Source organism: Schistocerca americana, chromosome 5, assembly GCF_021461395.2.
Source record: "Schistocerca americana isolate TAMUIC-IGC-003095 chromosome 5, iqSchAmer2.1, whole genome shotgun sequence".
Lineage (NCBI taxonomy): Eukaryota > Metazoa > Arthropoda > Insecta > Orthoptera > Acrididae > Schistocerca > Schistocerca americana.
Window position 1 is genome coordinate 339,338,108 of NC_060123.1, and position 19,101 is coordinate 339,357,208.

At 40.4% G+C, this 19,101-nt stretch overlaps 1 protein-coding gene across 2 annotated transcripts in view; it reads right to left on the minus strand.

Annotated features, from left to right (window-relative positions):
• Nucleotides 1–19,101, minus strand: part of LOC124615920 (adenylate kinase isoenzyme 1) — a 111,175-nt gene that overhangs the window by 29,579 nt on the left and 62,495 nt on the right. Inside the window, exons 2-3 of one of the 2 annotated variants that reach the window (XM_047144103.1) lie at nt 12,280–12,425; nt 1,703–1,778 (exon numbers count right to left, since the gene is read on the minus strand). In XM_047144103.1, coding sequence (XP_047000059.1) covers nt 1,703–1,778; nt 12,280–12,282 — 79 coding nt within the window. In that variant the 5' untranslated portion in view covers nt 12,283–12,425. The remainder of the gene's footprint in view (nt 1–1,702; nt 1,779–12,279; nt 12,426–19,101) is intronic. The other variant, XM_047144101.1, reaches the window with a different exon arrangement.

The window sequence follows — 19,101 nt, forward strand, 5'->3', positions numbered from 1 at the left end:
CGACTTGGGTTGGGATGATCAGGTGCGAAATACAGATAGGTTCAACTGCTGCATCCACTTTTGGGGTATATATATAAACGTAATTACTGGCCTCTTTAATACGAGTATAAAAGATGAAACTACTTTCAGGAACTTTACGAGGCTTTGAGACAAAGGTTTGTGCTGCTATTCTTAGACTGTTTATGTCGACGACGCTTCTGGTGAGCGCTACACATTTCCATTTTACTCCTATTCAGTAGACCTATTTTAATAGTAGCTTTAATAGACGACTTACTTTTCGTCAAACATATTGAGTGAAATAATCGGAGAACATCTACAGAGGCTACTATTAAAATAGGTGTAGTACTATTAAAATAGGTCTACCGAATGGGGGGAAAACGAAAACGTGGAACGTTCACCAGAAATGTCGTCAACATAATCAGTCTGACAATAACAGCACAATCCTTTGCCTCAAATCCTCGTTAGGCTCTTGAAACTAGTTTCATCTTTTGTACTCGTTTTAATGAAGCCAGTAATTACATTTTCTGGCACAGTACTAAATACGAAAAGAGCAACTGAAAGGGGCATAGGAAATAATAGACACAGCATTCATTTTCGAGTAGCATTTTTTCACATAGTTATTTAGTTCTGTCACCTCTTTCTCACACTGTTCCGATCAAAATTGCTATTAGTGTAACAATAATGTTACGTACCTGTGTTGCAGAGAAATATCGATAGAAGTAGACTTTGAAAGTTTTTATGAACACATTGCGAAAAGGTTTGTCCAAACACAGCATTATCCTAGCAGAATTGTTTATTTCGAGAGATCAGCTCTAGTATCTACAGAAGGCGTGCAATTTAACAAGGCTTACCAGTAAAAATAGGATTAGTTATTCCGTCAGCAGACCGTTTTTTATTTTAGAGATTCGCCTATTTCAACAAAAACGTAAGAGATCAGACAATGTTCATCCATTTAAGAACCGTGCAATCTCGTCTGTGTCTCCTTAATTTAACGCTTATTGTGTTCTAACACCGAGACAAAACTGGAGATCTACTTGCCTGTTTTACTAAATTGTGTGAAAGTAGTGCAAAAACTAATATCATACTGATGGAAATTATGTATATGGCCAATAGGCTAGTATCACCGTTAAAAAGACACACTACACTCGATACTAAAGTACTCACACGAATTGTTTCTTTTTAGAAAACAAATTTGTATCTAATCTTCCATACAGTATCCGGCCGTAGTGGCCGAGCGGTTCTAGGCTCGCCAGTCTGAAACTGCGCGACCGCTACGGTCGCAAGCTCGAATCCTGCCTCGGGCATGGATGTGTGTGATGACCTTAGGTTAGTTAGGTTTAAGTAGTTCTAAGTCCTAGGAGACTAATGACATCAGAAGTTAAGTCCCACAGTGCTCAGAGCCATTTTTTCTATACAGTAATTTATTCAAAGAAAACATTCGGAACACGATAACAGTGTTGGCAGCGGTGGAGGCTGCCTCAAACTTTTAGTGCAGACACAAAACCAATGACAACAGTTTAGGTCTCATATCTAGCAGCCACAAAATAGCGACATCATGACTCTAAAATTACGTAACTGGAAGTTGTAGTTTAGTGTGTTGACAGTGTTCACTGAATCTGTTTGAATAGGGAAACCTTTATACATGAGTTACAAAATAAAGATGTCTGCTGCAATGTTTAAAAACTGTAGTATGAACACTTACCAAGGACCCATATAATGGGAAGCTTTGCATTCTTCAGCGGTGCCAGATCATACTCCTTCCTCTCGATTGTGTCTGCCTGCAATAAGGGAAGATCATATTTAGCAAGACATGATGAAATCCCCTCTTTCGTAGTAAAGAAAAACTCAGGATGAGAAATGGAGGGCAATGGAATACAGAACCCGAGACGCACAGCAACAGCTGCAATACATTGTTTACAAAAGTGGGCACAGGGCCAGAGATATTACGTTTCTTGTGTTACAAGATTTTCACTGTCTCTGGCGTAAGCACCATAGTTATCTGCGCGAATTCCCATAGCGTAGAAATATCTCTGAAGTGAGCATTGTGTTCTGCGCATGTTGTCGACATTAAGCTGAAATTTTCACATTATCTCGGGTTGACATTGTTTGCTTAAGGCCAGTTCATATTGGCCGTCACGTCACGTCATCGTTTCATGGGAAGAAAACTTTGATGGCATCGTCCTGCTAACATCGTAAGTTAACGTGTTTTTGCCTCGCTCACTCGTGTTATGGTTGTGGATTTCATGCGTGGGTCTAGTGAAGCAGGGGATACAACCCGTCGGCCTTGAACAATGACGTCATTCCTTAGTCATAGATAGTAATGTCTTCACTTCGAGGCATAGATAATAAAGCAGTTCTGTGTTCTAATAAGCGCTATCATTAAAATAATTGAATGTGAATCTAAAAGCGATCATTTATCTATATTTCACTATTTTGCCATATTTCACTTTCTTATTCCACCAATATGCTTCAGTAGCTGATAAGTGTTTTTTGGCTTTAAAAAAAAAATCTCACGAGATAGAATAAACTGATCCTAAGATACAGATGCTTCAGTAGCTGATAAGTGTTTTTTGGCTTTTTTTAAAAAAAAATCTCACGAGATAGAATAAACTGATCCTACTTAATTAAGCAATCAATAAAAAAACTAAACTAAAACATAACAGCAAAAGACTTCGTAATCTATTCTATTTTCAGTTTACCATTTTCGCTTTTGCTGTTATGTTTTAGTTTAGTTTTTTTATTGATTGCTTAATGAAGTAGGATCAGTTTATTCTATCTCGTGAGATTTTTTTTTTAAAAAAGCCAAGTAACACTTATCAGCTACTGAAGCATCTGTATCTTAGGATCAGTTTATTCTATCTCGTGAGATTTTTTTTTTAAAGCCAAAAAACACTTATCAGCTACTGAAGGGAGCTACAACACTAAGAAGAATCGCTTCTCGGCTTTTGACAAGATCAATGTGTAGTTCCCTTTCAACAAGTGAAACGTAAAGATTAAATAAACAATCAAAACATATAAAATGAAACAGGTTGCAAATGTAACGTACGTGTATTTCCACCTATTCGTTACCAGTGTACATATATCGAGGTCAGTGGAAGTCTGGTATACATATATTACATACGTAGGTCCTTCAGTAATGCTAGTGAAAACGAAGAAATCGCCTTACGACAAACTCGTATTCCATACTGTACTTAAGCAACACACGTCGAATGAGCTTTTAATTTGTATCGGGTGTTTCATTTACGGTTTAGTGAAGCATGGGATACATAGTTCAAGTGAACAACAGGACAGCAATGCTAGTTGAAACTAAGAAATCGACTACGCTGAACTTGTATCCCGTACTGCACTTAAGCAATACAGTTCGAAAGACTTTCGAGATACAACTGACATACATGTAACGTGATGTATTCTTTGCTAGTAATTGCATTCATTTCTTTCCATTGTATTTTGCGGAGAAATATTAAGATACAAACACGCGATATCGTTAACGTGAAAATACTACTGACCCTTACATATGTGAAATAAAGTTTATCTCTCTCGCATTCCTTTGTTTCTCAACATTCTCCTCAGCTCTTTCATCTTTGTAATACATGCTCTCTGGCGACTTGTGACGTCATTGTTCAAAGCCGACGGGTTGTATCCCCTGCTACACTAGACCCTGATGCGTTTGTGTTTTCGTTATCTTTATTTTTATCATTATCATTTGCTTTCGTGGCAAATTGCAATGTATCATGACAACTTGGATATTTTTCTCCGTTGAGTGTTCTTACACAGGCGAGGTCAGATATCTGAAAGCGAAAAATTATTTACGTTTTGCAATACGGAACAGAGCCTCCCCCACAATGTATGTAAATAAGAACATACGTTGACGAAGCAATTTCCATTACATTTTAACTGAAACGGTCAGCTTTATCAAAGGAGAAAAATAGCTGTTTATGATGTTATTAGTTACATAGGAAAAACCTTAATGAATTGAGTAAAAAGGATCCATTTATTTCTTTGTACCCATTGTTTCATGTGTTTGAACGTAAAATATTATTTTCCTTAGCAAATAAATGTCGATAATTTTGAAATGATATTTCACTTCTCAGTACATTATCAAACATAACTGATCAAGAACATACGTTATGAAGTATGCATTGACCACTAGTAAACTTTGTTGTTGTTAGTTACTCAGTTCCGATGCTATGACTTTTTGTACAGCTGTCCGGTACTGGGCTAAGCAAACTGACGTGACGTAAAGTGTAAATACACGCTGATGTGACGGTGCAGTGACGTGACGCCCGTTCTACGCCACTACGAGATCACTTGACCACGATAGCACTGTATGCTGGCAACTCAAAATCTATTCTGCGCATCTGAATGCTCACTCCAGAGATATTTTAAATCTATGTGAATTCCTTATAATTCACTAATCTGGATTGGCAAAAGCGTGTGTATACAGAATAAAACAAACAAAGAAAAACATTGATATTATTCTTTGCACTAATGCCATAGTGTTCTATTGCATGATTTAACACACAAAGAAACGTTTCAGCCATTAAGTGCATGTGGAAAATGTCAAAAATTGTTTATCAATGGTAAAATTTTACAATTGATTTGTATCAGTTTACTTTATAAACTAGGATATATCTCTTAGATCAGTTCTAGTATTGTGTAAAGTAATGTTTATATTTTATGTAATTACTATTGAAAATTCGTTATCTGAGCCAATGAAACATTCTTCTAAGCTGGGGGCTAAGGGGATTCGTGTGTGTGTATTTCATAAATCTCCGAGTCTTGAAAATGTGTGATATTCTTACGTACACGAAATGATTGTCGCAAGTCGTGTTATGTTCAGTACTTTATCCGGCCTCAGCACATCTAGTTGTATATATCGAAGTAAACAGCAACCAATTTCATACAGGAAATTTAATTTACTAACTAGTTTCGGGCACTTAGTGCCCTTCTTCATAAACCAATACAGGAAAATACACCACAAATAAGTAGACGTCAGATAATTATAAAATTGAGGAAGAAAAGTTTAAGAACTTTAAAAACTAAAGGTAAAAAGATACAGCTAACGCATTGTTTTTGATTGTGAACAATAAGATGCATTCAGCAAATTGCTGTGACCCTAAGAAAATACAGGAGTAATAAGTAATACAACACTGACTCCATTAATACAATATGAGCTCATAGATCTTACATGTGGTTCATAGTGTCTGCACAAAAATGGTATAAAGAAGTGCAACAAAATTGCAGACATAATGCTAGAACGGGAGATAATCAGTTACTGACATGCATTTCTTGAAGTTGGTCTCAGGGTGAGGATGATTGTTTATTGCTCCTGTATTTTTTAGAACTACGGCATTTTTCTGTATGCATCTCATTTTTGACACACGCATATAACGTGATAAGTATAAAATATGTACCATTTTTTATCTTTAATTTTTAAAATTTTAAAATTTTTGAACTTTTCGTCCTTAATATTCAAATTTTTATCTGACTTCTACTTATTTGTGTTTTTTTTACTGTACAGCCTTCTGAAAAAGGGCACCAACCGCCCGAAACCGGTTAAGATATTAAATTTACTTTATATAACTGGTTGCTGATTGTTTAGATAACTCATGTCATCAACTCGCAGTGATGTACTTCACGTTGTCAGTTCTGTTGCAAGACATGTTACCGAAATTATCAGCTATTTTTCACCTAGCTTGTATTGGGCATTTCTTTACCTTCGTTTTTGTTGTGCTTTGTTTTGGATTATTTCGGACACGTGTTTGTGATTTTTTGTTTCACTTTACTGCATTGTTTTGTTTTTAAATATTTTTTGATGCTCGAGTTATACTACGTTTTCTTAAAAGAAGATTTGCGAAACTGAATTCCTGAGTTCGGTAATCTGTCCATTAGCAATATTCTTTTTGTACTTACATATATTGTATGAGACCATAATAGCAATTAATTTATGTTAATGGTATTTAAAGCTCTCCGTAAAAGTAGATGGCAAGAACTGCTCTAAGAATAAGATTTCAGTTAGTGGCGGGATCGAAACTGCACATGTTGTGTCACCGACAGTAAAGTTTCGATATCTTTCAGAGTAGCCTGAAACGAAGCTTAGAGGGTTCAGGGTTACAGATGTGCTTAAGTAAAGACAACATTCGCCGAGGCTGTTGGTGAACGTGAAGGTTATATTGCAACATACGGTTCCTATTGTTGTGGGACTGTTCCCAGAACATGGGAGAACGAAACGTGATTACGAGCCGTAGACCGGATAATTCGATTCTTTTGGTGTGTGTGTGTATGTGCGCGTGTGTGTGTGTGTTGGCAAATTGCCCAATGGCGCTGGAACAAATGCCGAGTGTGGCTCATAGATCACAACTGTGCTCAACACCTGTAGTTCAAAAAATTTCTTCTGCATTACCGGGGCACTTGTGAGAAGCGTAGTTCATTTCGTGCCGCCAGAATGTGCAAAGGAGCAGTTAAATACGTGGTCAAGTTGATGAAGTATGAGACTAAGTACTTTACTCACGAAGGTGTTTATACGGAAGTAAGACTGGCACATTTTTTTATATAATTAACATGCTACGATACTCATCATTATTTTTTATTTGTGACCTATGGATTCTTAATTTCGGACTCATCCAGTTACTTCCAAATTGCGCTAACAAGTAAGAACAAAATTTTCTCTAACAAATAAGAACAAAATGCTTAATGTTGTAAGGGTCGATTGCGTGAACTTCTCAGTGCCTTGTTTCTAAATATGGTACACGCAAATTGCTAAAATATACAGTGGCCGACCAGATGTAAAAAGAAATTTTATAATTCACATCGTATTATTTAACGATTATTTGAGCTGCAACTGCACGAAAGTGGCAGTTACCCTAGAGTCGTTCGGCGTAACGTGAACGTTTTCGTTGACTAGGCTACGTACTAAATATCCATAGGAAATTAGCTGTTATATATTTATTCCAATGAAAGCCAGATTCTCTTGCTATTTGACAGAGACAAATTGGAGATAAGCGATCTGCGTTTATTGAAAGTTGTAGATTCACAAAAAAATCCTTAGTCAAATGTGCAAGTCAGGCGAATGGAGACTATAAAAAACTTTGTAAGCAATTCACCTTAAACAAAATGATGACGATGTGTCCCGCCAGTTCGTGATGTACACTAAAAAAAGAATCTGGAAATGGCTAATTCCTTAATTTAGCCTAAAATAGTTATATAAAAAAACTTGCTTTCTTGAATAATAAATTTTTTTTCGGGTCCACAACTTTCAAAGACAGATTTCTTGCGGCTGCACTTTAATTCTATTTTGATATTTACCTTGTATATAAGTTGTATACGAATATACATTCCATTGCAAGTGTATTTTTATTTTATTTTGATTTTTTTTACATACTAAGTGTTTAGAAAGTATCACATATTCCTACAGGAGGTAGCATTAGTCAAAACTAAAAGAAAAGTTCCGATAACAATGTGACCATATACCGTCACGTCTTCCGATATGGGCCTATCTGTTCTCTCATTCCCATCTTTCTATTACGTAGACACTATAGGCAGTGCTGCATACGGTTATCACAAATGCTGACACGTCCTTCAGTACTTCTTCTCGGTGACTCGATTCGGACTGTGTCAGATGCATTGGTCACACGTTCCTGTAACGTCTACACACTGCCGACGGGTTGGGCTTACACTAATGGCTTTGAATGTCCACATAACCAGAAATCCAATGGAGTCAAGTATGGTGAATGGGGAGGCCAGGCTACCGGACCTTCTCGGCCAATCCATCGGCCACTACGCTTTTCGGTGAGGTATTATCGCACGATCCGTAGTAAACAGAGTTGTGCCCCATAGTGCATAAACCAAAGTAGATGTCTTTCTGGAAGGATAACGTTCTCCAACAGCGCTGGTAATTCATCGTGCAGAAATAGGTGATACACAGCGCCTGTGAATCTGTTTGATAAAATGTATGGCTCTGTAAGTCTGTCACTACTATTCTTGCCCATACAGCAGTACTGAAGCATTCCTAATGGTTCACCTCTATTATTGCTCTAGGATTTGCGTCTGGCCATACGAGCGCTTTGTGGTACTTTTGTATGACATTTCTTGTGATTCCTATCTTATTTCCAGATAAACTGCAAGCTGTGAACTGCGGATCATCAACAGCCTGTAGAAGATAGCCATTAGCAGAACTGTAATCGAACATGGTGGTCTGAGCTTTCCTGAAAATAATAACGATTCAGCTGTGCCCAAAGAACTGCAAAAATAAGACGTCCTACACCACCCGATACTACACAATGCTCTCCGCAAGTATATCTCAACAGCTATTAGTTTCCTGACATATAATTATAAGAACTTTTCTTCTGATGATGATTAATACTGCCTCATGGAGGAATAAGTGGCACTTTTTAAGTGCCCTTTATCTACGATAAAACTCAAACTAAAATACAAAAATTGGCCAGGTGCGAGTAAGACATGCTCACTGAGGGTTCCGTACAAACTCAATTATGTGTATAGACAGTTCATCCATTCCGGAAATCTAGGATCTCGACCATTTCTGCTCGTTATCGCCATTGATAGTGATAAAATATCGATCCCAGTGAGTCCAAGATTTTCGAGAATGTTTAAATTTCCAGGTTTGACGTCGGAATACAAATGACAAAAGAAATATTTTTTTCGTGTGATGTAATTAAGGATTTTTATTTCTTTTAGTTTGATTGTGAAACTTTGCTTCTTGCCAAATGTCATGATTGTAGGCTAACGGGAAGTAGCCTATAGGTCTTGATGAGTGATTTTGCGAGCATCAAAATATGTGACATAAATGAACGTATCTTTTGAGTGCATTGACTTAGAACCTTCAACTTTTTCCACGGCCAAGGGACAGTAGACCTTAGTGTGTGGTTTAAATTTCACCTCGAAACATGAAACTGTTCGTGAGAAAAAGGGGCCCTTAACAGACGAACAGACATAAAGTCAGCTAACAAATGACAAAACATTTTTTCCTGTGATATAATTACATATTTACAGTTTTCTGTTTTTTCGCTTTGGTTGTACTGTGAAACATTGTTTCTTGCCAAATTTCACAAGTTTAGGCCAAAGGGAAGTATGCTACAGGTTTTGATGAGTGTCTGCAAGTATTAAAATATGTGACATAAATGGTCGGATCTTTTGACTGTATTGACTTAGAAGCTTGTTTTTACTCCGCCAAGGGGCCATAGGCCTTGGTATTTGACAGAAATGTAATCAATATACCTCTAACCGTTCCTGAGGAAAGGGCTTTTTAACAATCGTACGGACATATGGAGAACAAAGTGATCCTCTAAGGGTTCCGTTCGTACCGATTGACTTACGGAACTGTAAGAAATACATATATGATATCACAATAAAACAAAAAAATAAAAAAAATGCAGCCGCAAGGAAACTGGCATTTCACTGGATTAACGTCAATGCTTTTGCGTTTCTTTGTTTAATTGTGTGACTGAGCGATGGAGAAATAATTTTTACAGGTTACTATAGTGAAGAAAAATACATCTGTCAATGGAAATGAGTCATTGTTGTTTATACGCCACAGTCATTTGTTAGATGCACATTTAAACAGCAAAAACATTTAATGTTTTACTTCCATAGACTTGGAGAGATACATTTCCTAAGGCACAAGAGTAAAAGTAGTTTCTGCGTCAATGGCTTGTTTAACAGTTCACTAAACTCCTGACTGAAGGAGAAACCGTCGATTGTCTATGTGAACACCGTACTGCCAAATGCCATATTCCTGTGTAATTATTCATTCTATTAACTTCTATTAACTAGCTTTGTCTGTACTTTCTAACACCACAAAATCAAACTGCTAGAATTTAGGGTAAAGAATTAATCGAAATCCACCGAGTCTCATTCAAACCACAGTTTATGAAGTTCATGTTTATCACCATTGAACTTATTATAAAACTGAGAGAATTTTCGAAGAAATGCAACATTTTCAATTTATTTAGTTTAATGTGCATCCTACAAGTGACTATCCAAGTACTGGAATCCTGAATTACACGGATCTAGCATGGGAGGTAAGAGTAGAATCTTGTCATTTCTCATTTATTTTAACAATTAAATTAGCGTTACAAGGTTGTTGTTCGTATTTTATCTTCGATCACAGAGAAGATACCAACATATTGTTTTTCTTTAGACATAAAAAATGCAGTTTCATGCCCAGTTACTTTAGTTCTTAGTGTCAATGGTTCGACTTCTAGTACTAAATTAAGAGTAATTATTTATTTGCAGTTGATTGAACTTATTCTTTTCTCCATTTTGTTTTCTTTTGAAGCCAGTTTGATTGACTGTTTTGCTTCATGAATACAGTACACATGACAAGCACGTGTCACGATTGTTTACTGATTATACTGGTACGTGTGTCGCGAATTACTCGATAACAGACTCATCACGCTTATCGGATGATAAGGTCACAGTTTACAGAAGACAGGAGAAACAGACGTAGAGTCAGCGTTATTTCCGTCCTCCGCAACTGGCACGGCAGCGCCGCTACGTGGGAAACCAAACACCAAAGGTCGTAGGGGTCGTGGCGAGTTCAGTCTAACACAGCGATCGAAAAATTTGCAGGTGCTAAAATGCGAATGCTCTGAGATTCCTGCATACCTGCTATTACTTCAATATATCTCTGATTGGTTCCCCCGACTGGCTGAGAGTTATTGTTTTTCTATGTGGAACAAATGTTTAGTGTTTGGATATTTTGTTAATTTTATTTTTGAGCGAAATAAAAAGAAACACTAGCGATAATACTGGCCACAATTCGGAAATGGTTAGGTAGTTAATTAGCGTCCAAAGAAATGCAGCTTATGAAGTAACGTAGTTTTAATTTTATAAACATAAAGGTAGGCAGTCTCACATATGGACATAATTGCGACCTTGGAACCATTTTAAATTTCACTGGTCCTGAATTTTCGCACAATTTAATCACATTTTTCACCACGCTGGAAAGATGTGCTGTGACAATTCGATTTCAATCGAGTATTATTTGTGTTTTCACAACAAAATTTTTATGTAGTAAGCATTTAACTTCAGGCAGCAAACAGACGATAAAATTAAGCGAAAAAAGCGTTTATTTAGTAATAGAAGGTTGAATAAATTATTCAGAGTTGGTATTTCCTTTGTAATACGCTCCAAAAAAACTTTATTTTCACACGAAGTAAGCATAAAGTTATTTTACAGATACTATGAAATAAGCTACTAGCCGAAACGTAAGTTTAAAGCAAAAGTTTTGTGGAACATAAGGCTAAAAGGAGTCAATGTAATTATTATCATAGTTTCCGAAGTAGGACAATTAAGACAAGTGAAATTATTTATTTTTTGTGTAATGCCAGGCACTAGACTACGTTACGTGAAGCTTTGTACAAGAATCAGCAACTTTCGTTGTGATAATGCCTTATTTTCGTAGGAAGGATGTAACATTGAACGACAATTTCCTATAACGTACAGAAACGTTTGTTTTGGACCATATTAACTTTATTTTCCTGCGCCAAGAATTTCAACACATATCCAATTAGAGATGTATGTTCGGGTACATCTGGCACCGACTGTACATGTACGTGTGAAATAATTGTTGCTGTCTGCAGCTAAACCGGTGTATGGCGATATTTATCAACATCTTTTTTTATCAAATTCAACTTGAAAATGTTTTCAGAATAGAATTTAGTGACACTGACCACATGCAATAATAAGCTGTATGATGGGTTTTGCACTTTGGGGCCAAAAAAGACATAATTGTTGATATTTTCAGACGTCTTAATCTCATCAGCGTGTAGCTGATGGCACATGTAAATATAATTTAGAAGAATTATTTATGTAATAATATCAACGGCATGAACTGAAGATGGTCATAAAAGATCGAAACAGATCATACAGCTAGCTATTATATGTTATCAGGTCTGCTGAGACAGTTGTTATAAAATTTGAAAGACTTGGTTTGTGGGTGTTTTGTGTACTAATTACCAACAACTTGCAGGAAAATTAATCTAAGAATGAGTTCTACAGATCGGTGTAGTAGTTATAGGGCATCTACTGTCAAGGTGGCAATGCAGGAAAACTGTCGAACAGATCCACAGTGATCATTACACAGGCGGGTAATAGTCGCGACACAGAGCGGATGTAGGATTAACCTCGACCGGTGATGGTGATTCCAAAGTATTAGTGTTTAGGGAGAGTAGGCGTGTTGTCTGTTGCGTACCAGTTACCAGTGCGGTGCGATGTCGACACCAGCCGAGCTGTGGCGGTCGCGTGGCGGCCGGTACTCACCATGGCTGCGGGCTGCTGGGGCTACCCTGCGCTCTGCTGGTGGCTGTGCGACGGCGACTGCTCACTGCGGCTCTTGGCGGAATGATGTGCCGTGCTGCGTCCTGCGGTGCGGCAGGTCCGCAATCTCTGCTCCGCTCCGGGCCCGGCTTAAATAAAAACAGCGCCTGCTATATTTGCAGCGGTGTCGGCCGCAGCCTTGGCCGGCGTCAGCTGCCTCCGTTGTGCTCTGCTTTCGGACCCGGGGACGGCGTTCTTTGACGGTCTGTGACCGCTCGTGTCCTTCACGCCTATGACTGTTTAGTTGTACTGCAGCTTACCTGTTACCACGTCACGCGAAGTTGCTACGACGTCATCTCCACTCGCTAGGTCTGCTGCTGCAACCTCAATAACAACTATTATTCTTGTACTCAGGCCTGAACTGACAACGTCGAAATTCACCGTCTGACTAACAAGTAAACAAATTAAAGACACATACAGGATAATTCTTACACTGGCAACCAGGCATTTCATAACGCTATTTATTAGGTACAAATAGGGCAGTTAACGTCTGTCAGGTTCCTCCTGTACCGAAATTATTTATCTTCTAAATTTTACACTTACGAGAACTCGGCAGATTGCAGGTGTAATTCGCTGCCTTCAGCAGCGCTGCAGAATACGACAGCAGCGAGTAAGTAGCTGGTTTCCACAAAGGACGATTGAACCACATAGCGTGGTAGTGAATCATGGCAGTGAGGAAAAGTAAGCGAGCAATGAGAGTGAATCTTTTTTGGTGGTCAATACGTAAGGGAACGACAAGTGTTCCGGCGCGAAACTCGAAATTTTCTTTGCTAAATATTTGTTACTGGAGTCCACTTTTGTCATAGCAAACAATAGCAGGAGCCTACGCGTCATCAGGGCTTTAACACCATAGCGTCGCTATGCAGTAATTCAGTTAATTCAGTAGACAAGTGAATATTGTTAAATTACTGAAGATGTACGAAGAGCTACGAAGTTTTACGATGTGAGCAAGATATTTCGGCCTCGAGCCAATCTAGCTAGTCGACGACGATGTACTCGAAGCCTGTTCTCATGTGGTAGTCGGTTTTCCCATGCTATCGAAATTTATCAACTTTTTGAGATGACTCGTTTCAGACTACTGCGTTATTGCTGTCTTATTATTTCAAGTTAATTAACTATCCGCATGTCCACTTACAATCAAAGGTAGCCTGCTTGCAACTTCTAAAGAATCCACTGCGCTACAAGAACTCGTTCGAGGGACGTCTACGAGAGACTTGCAGAAAACTTGTAGGAGGTCATCCTACGCGTCGATTCATTAAGATTATCTTCGAAATCGTTGGCTGAACCACCGTAGTCTCGGATGGGAAGCCATGACAAATTACATTGCATGTTACCTACACCACTTTCTAGAAAATCGCTGCTAAACTGAGACTCCTACGTGGGTATAGTACAGCGCGGAGATTTCACGCAGTTTCAAAGCGACAGTTTCTTTAGGTGACTTCTTACATTGAAAATTACATTATTCCGTACACGTGATGTTCGCTGATTAGGGCAAATGCTTCTGGGTGATGGCGCCCTACAACAAAAAATGATGGAAGTAAAAGGACTATTTTATTATAAATCGGCCTATGAATGGAACTATTTCTGTGTTCATAGTCCAGGAAATTGTTAAATATTGCCTCGTCAGCAGTTCAATAAAAATATGCTGCAGATACGACGTAAGTAACACAAACCTAATTCGCTTCTTATTTTAGGAAGTTGTTTATTCTACTATAATTCTTTAATAGGTCCGTTGACAATGAAACAGTCATTTTCTTACGTTGTTTTTCGATGCAGGACACCAGCATCCAAAGTAACCTTTGCCACAATCAGAGTAATGTAATTTTAAATATGAATAATCATCTGAAGATGAATCTCTCGGTTCCAAACCGATAACGGCGCTATTGGCTACTTATAATTAACATTATAAAAGTGACTAGTTGCTGTTTTTTACTTTATTGTAAAAATTAACATTTGTTTTTCACACAGTCGTCGTCTCGACATATCAGTTCTCGACAAAAAAGCATTAAATTTAAATCTCTTATACTAAAGTAAAAAATGCAACTTTTTGCCTTACAACAATGCTGAACTCTTGCTTCCGTTTCTAACAAACTCGCTACGGACTGGGTGTTAAACTACTCGCACTTGACCCCCAGGAAACATCACGTTAACACTGGATAACGTAGCATCTAGTTTTTATAACGACTTTAATCCGGCAAGAAAGAGAGTCCACAAGTTCTTTCAATTATGCAATACTCTGCTGAAGTCACTCCTAGATGATTAAATACCGTAGTCCTAACGAACTGCAGAGGTGCTCACTGCTATGTTTCACCCGCTGTTCCGAGTAGTCCCAGAATTTTCTATCACGAGTAGTCGGACCAGTCGAGGTACGATAGGGTACTTGAGCGTTCGTAAGAAAGGAAGCAAAACTATTGCTTACGTGAAGTCGAAAAACGAGGTTATTACAGACGGAGAACAAGCTCGGATTAGGGAAGGAAATCAGCCGTGCCCTTGCAAAGGATCCACCTAGTCATTTGGTTTAAACGATGTAGGGGAATCTCAGGCAACCTAAATGTGAATAGCCGGACGGGGATATGAACCGTCGTACTCCAGAATGCGAGCCCAGTGCGTTAACCATTGCGCCACCTCCTTCGGTGAGTGTTCATCAAACGAGAAACGTACGCGTGTAGCCCAGTGAACACGGAAGCTGTCCTTTTGGAAGAAGAGAGCGTCCACAGCATACTCAAGGTGAAGATGTAGGAGAAAAAGTTACACTTGGTCTAACTGTGCATTGCATGCAGTTCCCTTCGCGGTGCTGGCTAGGGAACTGAATGAGGTGGACTTCCAATCACACAGAGCAGCAGCTACTGTCGGGTCTGAAACCGACAGTCATTGACAAATGTGACACTCGTTTGCAGACCCAGTCGGTTAGGATCTTCTTGCTAACACTGTTCATAGGCCGTGTTACGTGGGTGGGAGTGGTACACCATTCATTGGAGATACATTGGTCAGTCTGGGTTGATGCGTAAACAAATCGGGCAGTGTCACTCACGGTGTGGTCATGGACACATCCAAGCTTTCCTGTGCCGTTCTGTCGGGACATCAACATCGAGTTATCTTACTGCGCTAATTCCAAACAATCGTGTGGCACATACGTACCACATCGATGTCATGACTTATCTCAGCCTTGTCAAGAAAGGTAACAGGAGTAATCCACTGAACTACAGACCGATATCACCAATGTCGATAGGATTTTGAAACATATACGGCGTGTCAGAACATTGTGAATCACCTCGAAGAAAACGATTTATTGAGAAATAGACAACATTGATTCAGAAAATATAGTTTATGTGAAACACAAGTAGCTCTTTATTCTCTTGAAATAATGGGCACTATCGACAGGGGAAGCCAAACTGATTCCATATTTTGAGATTTTTCAAAAGGCTATTGACACAGTTCCTCAAAAGCGACTTCTAATTAAACTATGTGCCTATGGAGTATCCTCTCAGTTGCGTGACTCGTGATTTCCTGTCAGAAAGGTCATAGTTCGTAATAACTGACGGAAACTCATCGAGAACAACACAGGTGATATCTGGCGTTCCCCGAGGAAGTGTTATAGACCCTCTCTTATTCCTGACCTACATAAACGATTTAGAAAATTTGGAAATTTATGGTAAGGTCTTATGGGACCAAACTGCTGGGGTCATCGGTTCCTAAGCTTACACACTACTTAATCTAACTTAAACTAACTTACGCTAAGGACGCCACACACACCCACGGGAACAATGCGCCCTTGACCGCTCGGCTACCCCGCCCGGCCAACGATTTAGGAAACAATGTGAGCAGTCCTGTCGGAATGTTTGCAGATGATGCTGTCATCTACCATCTTGTAAAGTCATAAAATGGTCAAAACGACTTGTATAATGATTTAGATAAGATATCTGCATGGTGCAAAAAGTGGCAATTGACTCAAAATCATGAAAAGTGTGAACTCGCCACATGAGCACTAAAAAGAATCTGCTAAATTTCGGTTACGTGATAAATAACACTAATCTAAATGCTGTAAATTCAACTAAATACCTAGGGACTACAATTACGAATGACTTAAATTGGAACCATCATATAGATAATGTTGTGACGAAAACAAACCAAAGACTGTGATTTCGTGGCAGAACACACAGAAAATGCAACTACAAAAGAGACTGCTTACTCTACGCTTGTTCGCCCTCTTCTGGAGTATTGCTGTGCGGTGTGGGATCCGCATCAGGCAGAACTGACGGAGGACATCGAAAAAGTTCATAGAAGGGCAGCTCGTTTCGTATTATCGTGAAGTAGGGGAGAGAGTACCACGGATATGATACACCAATTGGGGTGGCAGTCATTAAAAAGCAAAGGCGTTTTTCGCTGCGGTAGTGACTTCTGATGAAATTTCAATCGCCATGTTTCCCGTCAAAGTGTTAAAATATTCTGTTCGCACCCACCTATGTAGGGAAAAATGATCATCATAGTAAAATAAGAGAAGTCAGAGCTCCCATGGAAAGATTTAAGTGTTCATTTTTCCCGCGAGCTGTTCGAGAGTGGAATGGTAGGGAAATACACTCCTGGAAATTGAAATAAGAACACCGTGAATTCATAGTCCCAGGAAGGGGAAACTTTATTGACACATTCCTGGGGTCAGATACATCACATGATCACACTGACAGAACCACAGGCACATAGACACAGGCAACAGAGCATGCACAATGTCGGCACTAGTACAGTGTATATCCACCTTTCGCAGTAATGCAGGCTGCTATTCTCCCATGGAGACGATCGTAGAGATGCTGGATGTAGTCCTGTGGAACGGCTTGCCATGCCATTTCCACCTGGCGCCTCAGTTGGACCAGCGTTCGTGCTGGACGTGCAGACCGCGTGAGACGACGCTTCATCCAGTCCAAAACATGCTCAATGAGGGACAGATCCGGAGATCTTGCTGGCCAGGGTAGTTGACTTACACCTTCTAGAGCACGTTGGGTGGCACGGGATACATGCGGACGTGCGTTGTCCTGTTGGAACAGCAAGTTCCCTTGCCGGTCAAGGAATGGTAGAACGATGGGTTCGATGACGGTTTGGATGTACCGTGCACTATTCAGTGTCCCCTCGACGATCACCAGTGGTGTACGGCCAGTGTAGGAGATCGCTCCCCACACCATGATGCCGGGTGTTGGCCCTGTGTGCCTCGGTCGTATGCAGTCCTGATTGTGGCGCTCACCTGCACGGCGCCAAACACGCATACGACCATCATTGGCACCAAGGCAGAAGCGACTCTCATCGCTGAAGACGACACGTCTCCATTCGTCCCTCCATTCACACCTGTCGCGACACCACTGGAGGCGGGCTGCACGATGTTGGGGCGTGAGCGGAAGACGGCCTAACGGTGTGCGGGACCGTAGCCCAGCTTCATGGAGACGGTTGCGAATGGTCCTCGCCGATACCCCAGGAGCAACAGTGTCCCTAATTTGCTGGGAAGTGGCGGTGCGGTCCCCTACGGCACTGCGTAGGATCCTACGGTCTTGGCGTGCATCCGTGCGTCGCTGCGGTCCGGTCCCAGGTCGACGGGCACGTGCACCTTCCGCCGACCACTGGCGACAACACCGATGTACTGTGGAGACCTCACGCCCCACGTGTTGAGCAATTCGGCGGTACGTCCACCCGGCCTCCCGCATGCCCACTATACGCCCTCGCTCAAAGTCCGTCAACTGCACATACGGTTCACGTCCACGCTGTCGCGGCATGCTACCAGTGTTAAAGACTGCGATGGAGCTCCGTATGCCACGGCAAACTGGCTGACACTGACGGCGGCGGTGCACAAATGCTGCGCAGCTAGCGCCATTCGACGGCCAACACCGCGGTTCCTGGTGTGTCCGCTGTGCCGTGCGTGTGATCATTGCTTGTACAGCCCTCTCGCAGTGTCCGGAGCAAGTATGGTGGGTCTGACACACCGGTGTCAATGTGTTCTTATTTCCATTTCCAGGAGTGTAGCTTAAAGGTGGTTCGATGAATCCTCTGCCAGGCACTAAATTGTGAACTGAAGAGCAATTACGTAGATGTAGATGTAGATGGAGTTATAGTGGAGAGTCATATGCCCGTCTGGTACCATTACACCACCTACAGCGCTCCAAAACATCTAGGGTACAGTGTTAAGAGGGTGATTATTTGGAGCATTCCAAAAGAAACAGACGGCAAAATGAAAACCGCTGAAATAATCGTAATTTCATTTCCCGCGGAAGAAGATTTGGTCCATATAAGAGAGCTGAGATCCCAAACTCGCCACTATAGAGGGACACAGATACATTCATACGAGACGACGGAAATAGCACGTGCACTCGTCAACTGTCCACTGCAGTAAGTCGTGGTGAATAAGTGAAATGGAGTCTTCAAAAGAAGAGCGAAAGGGTGTGGCGCGTTTGATGACAGCGGAAGAAGTGCACTTAGTGGAAAGTCTTCGAAGAATGGCACAAGTGTAAAGATGTGGCCCAGGATGACGAAGGTTGTCGGCCGATGATGCCCGGCTTGGAAACCCAAACCACACTAACAATGCCATTGCCCAGCTGGTTCGATGCCGTCATTATTTATGACCGGCGATTTACGATAGCAGCCGATGCCGCGGGGGTCTGATTGAGCATCAGAATTGCAACACACATGCCGTGCTCTCTGTTCGCTTGTGCCAGTCTTCGATGAATTTCTGTTTTCCGCACTCCTGTCAGAAAATGCACTACACTGTTTTGCTCTTCTTTTGAAGCTTGC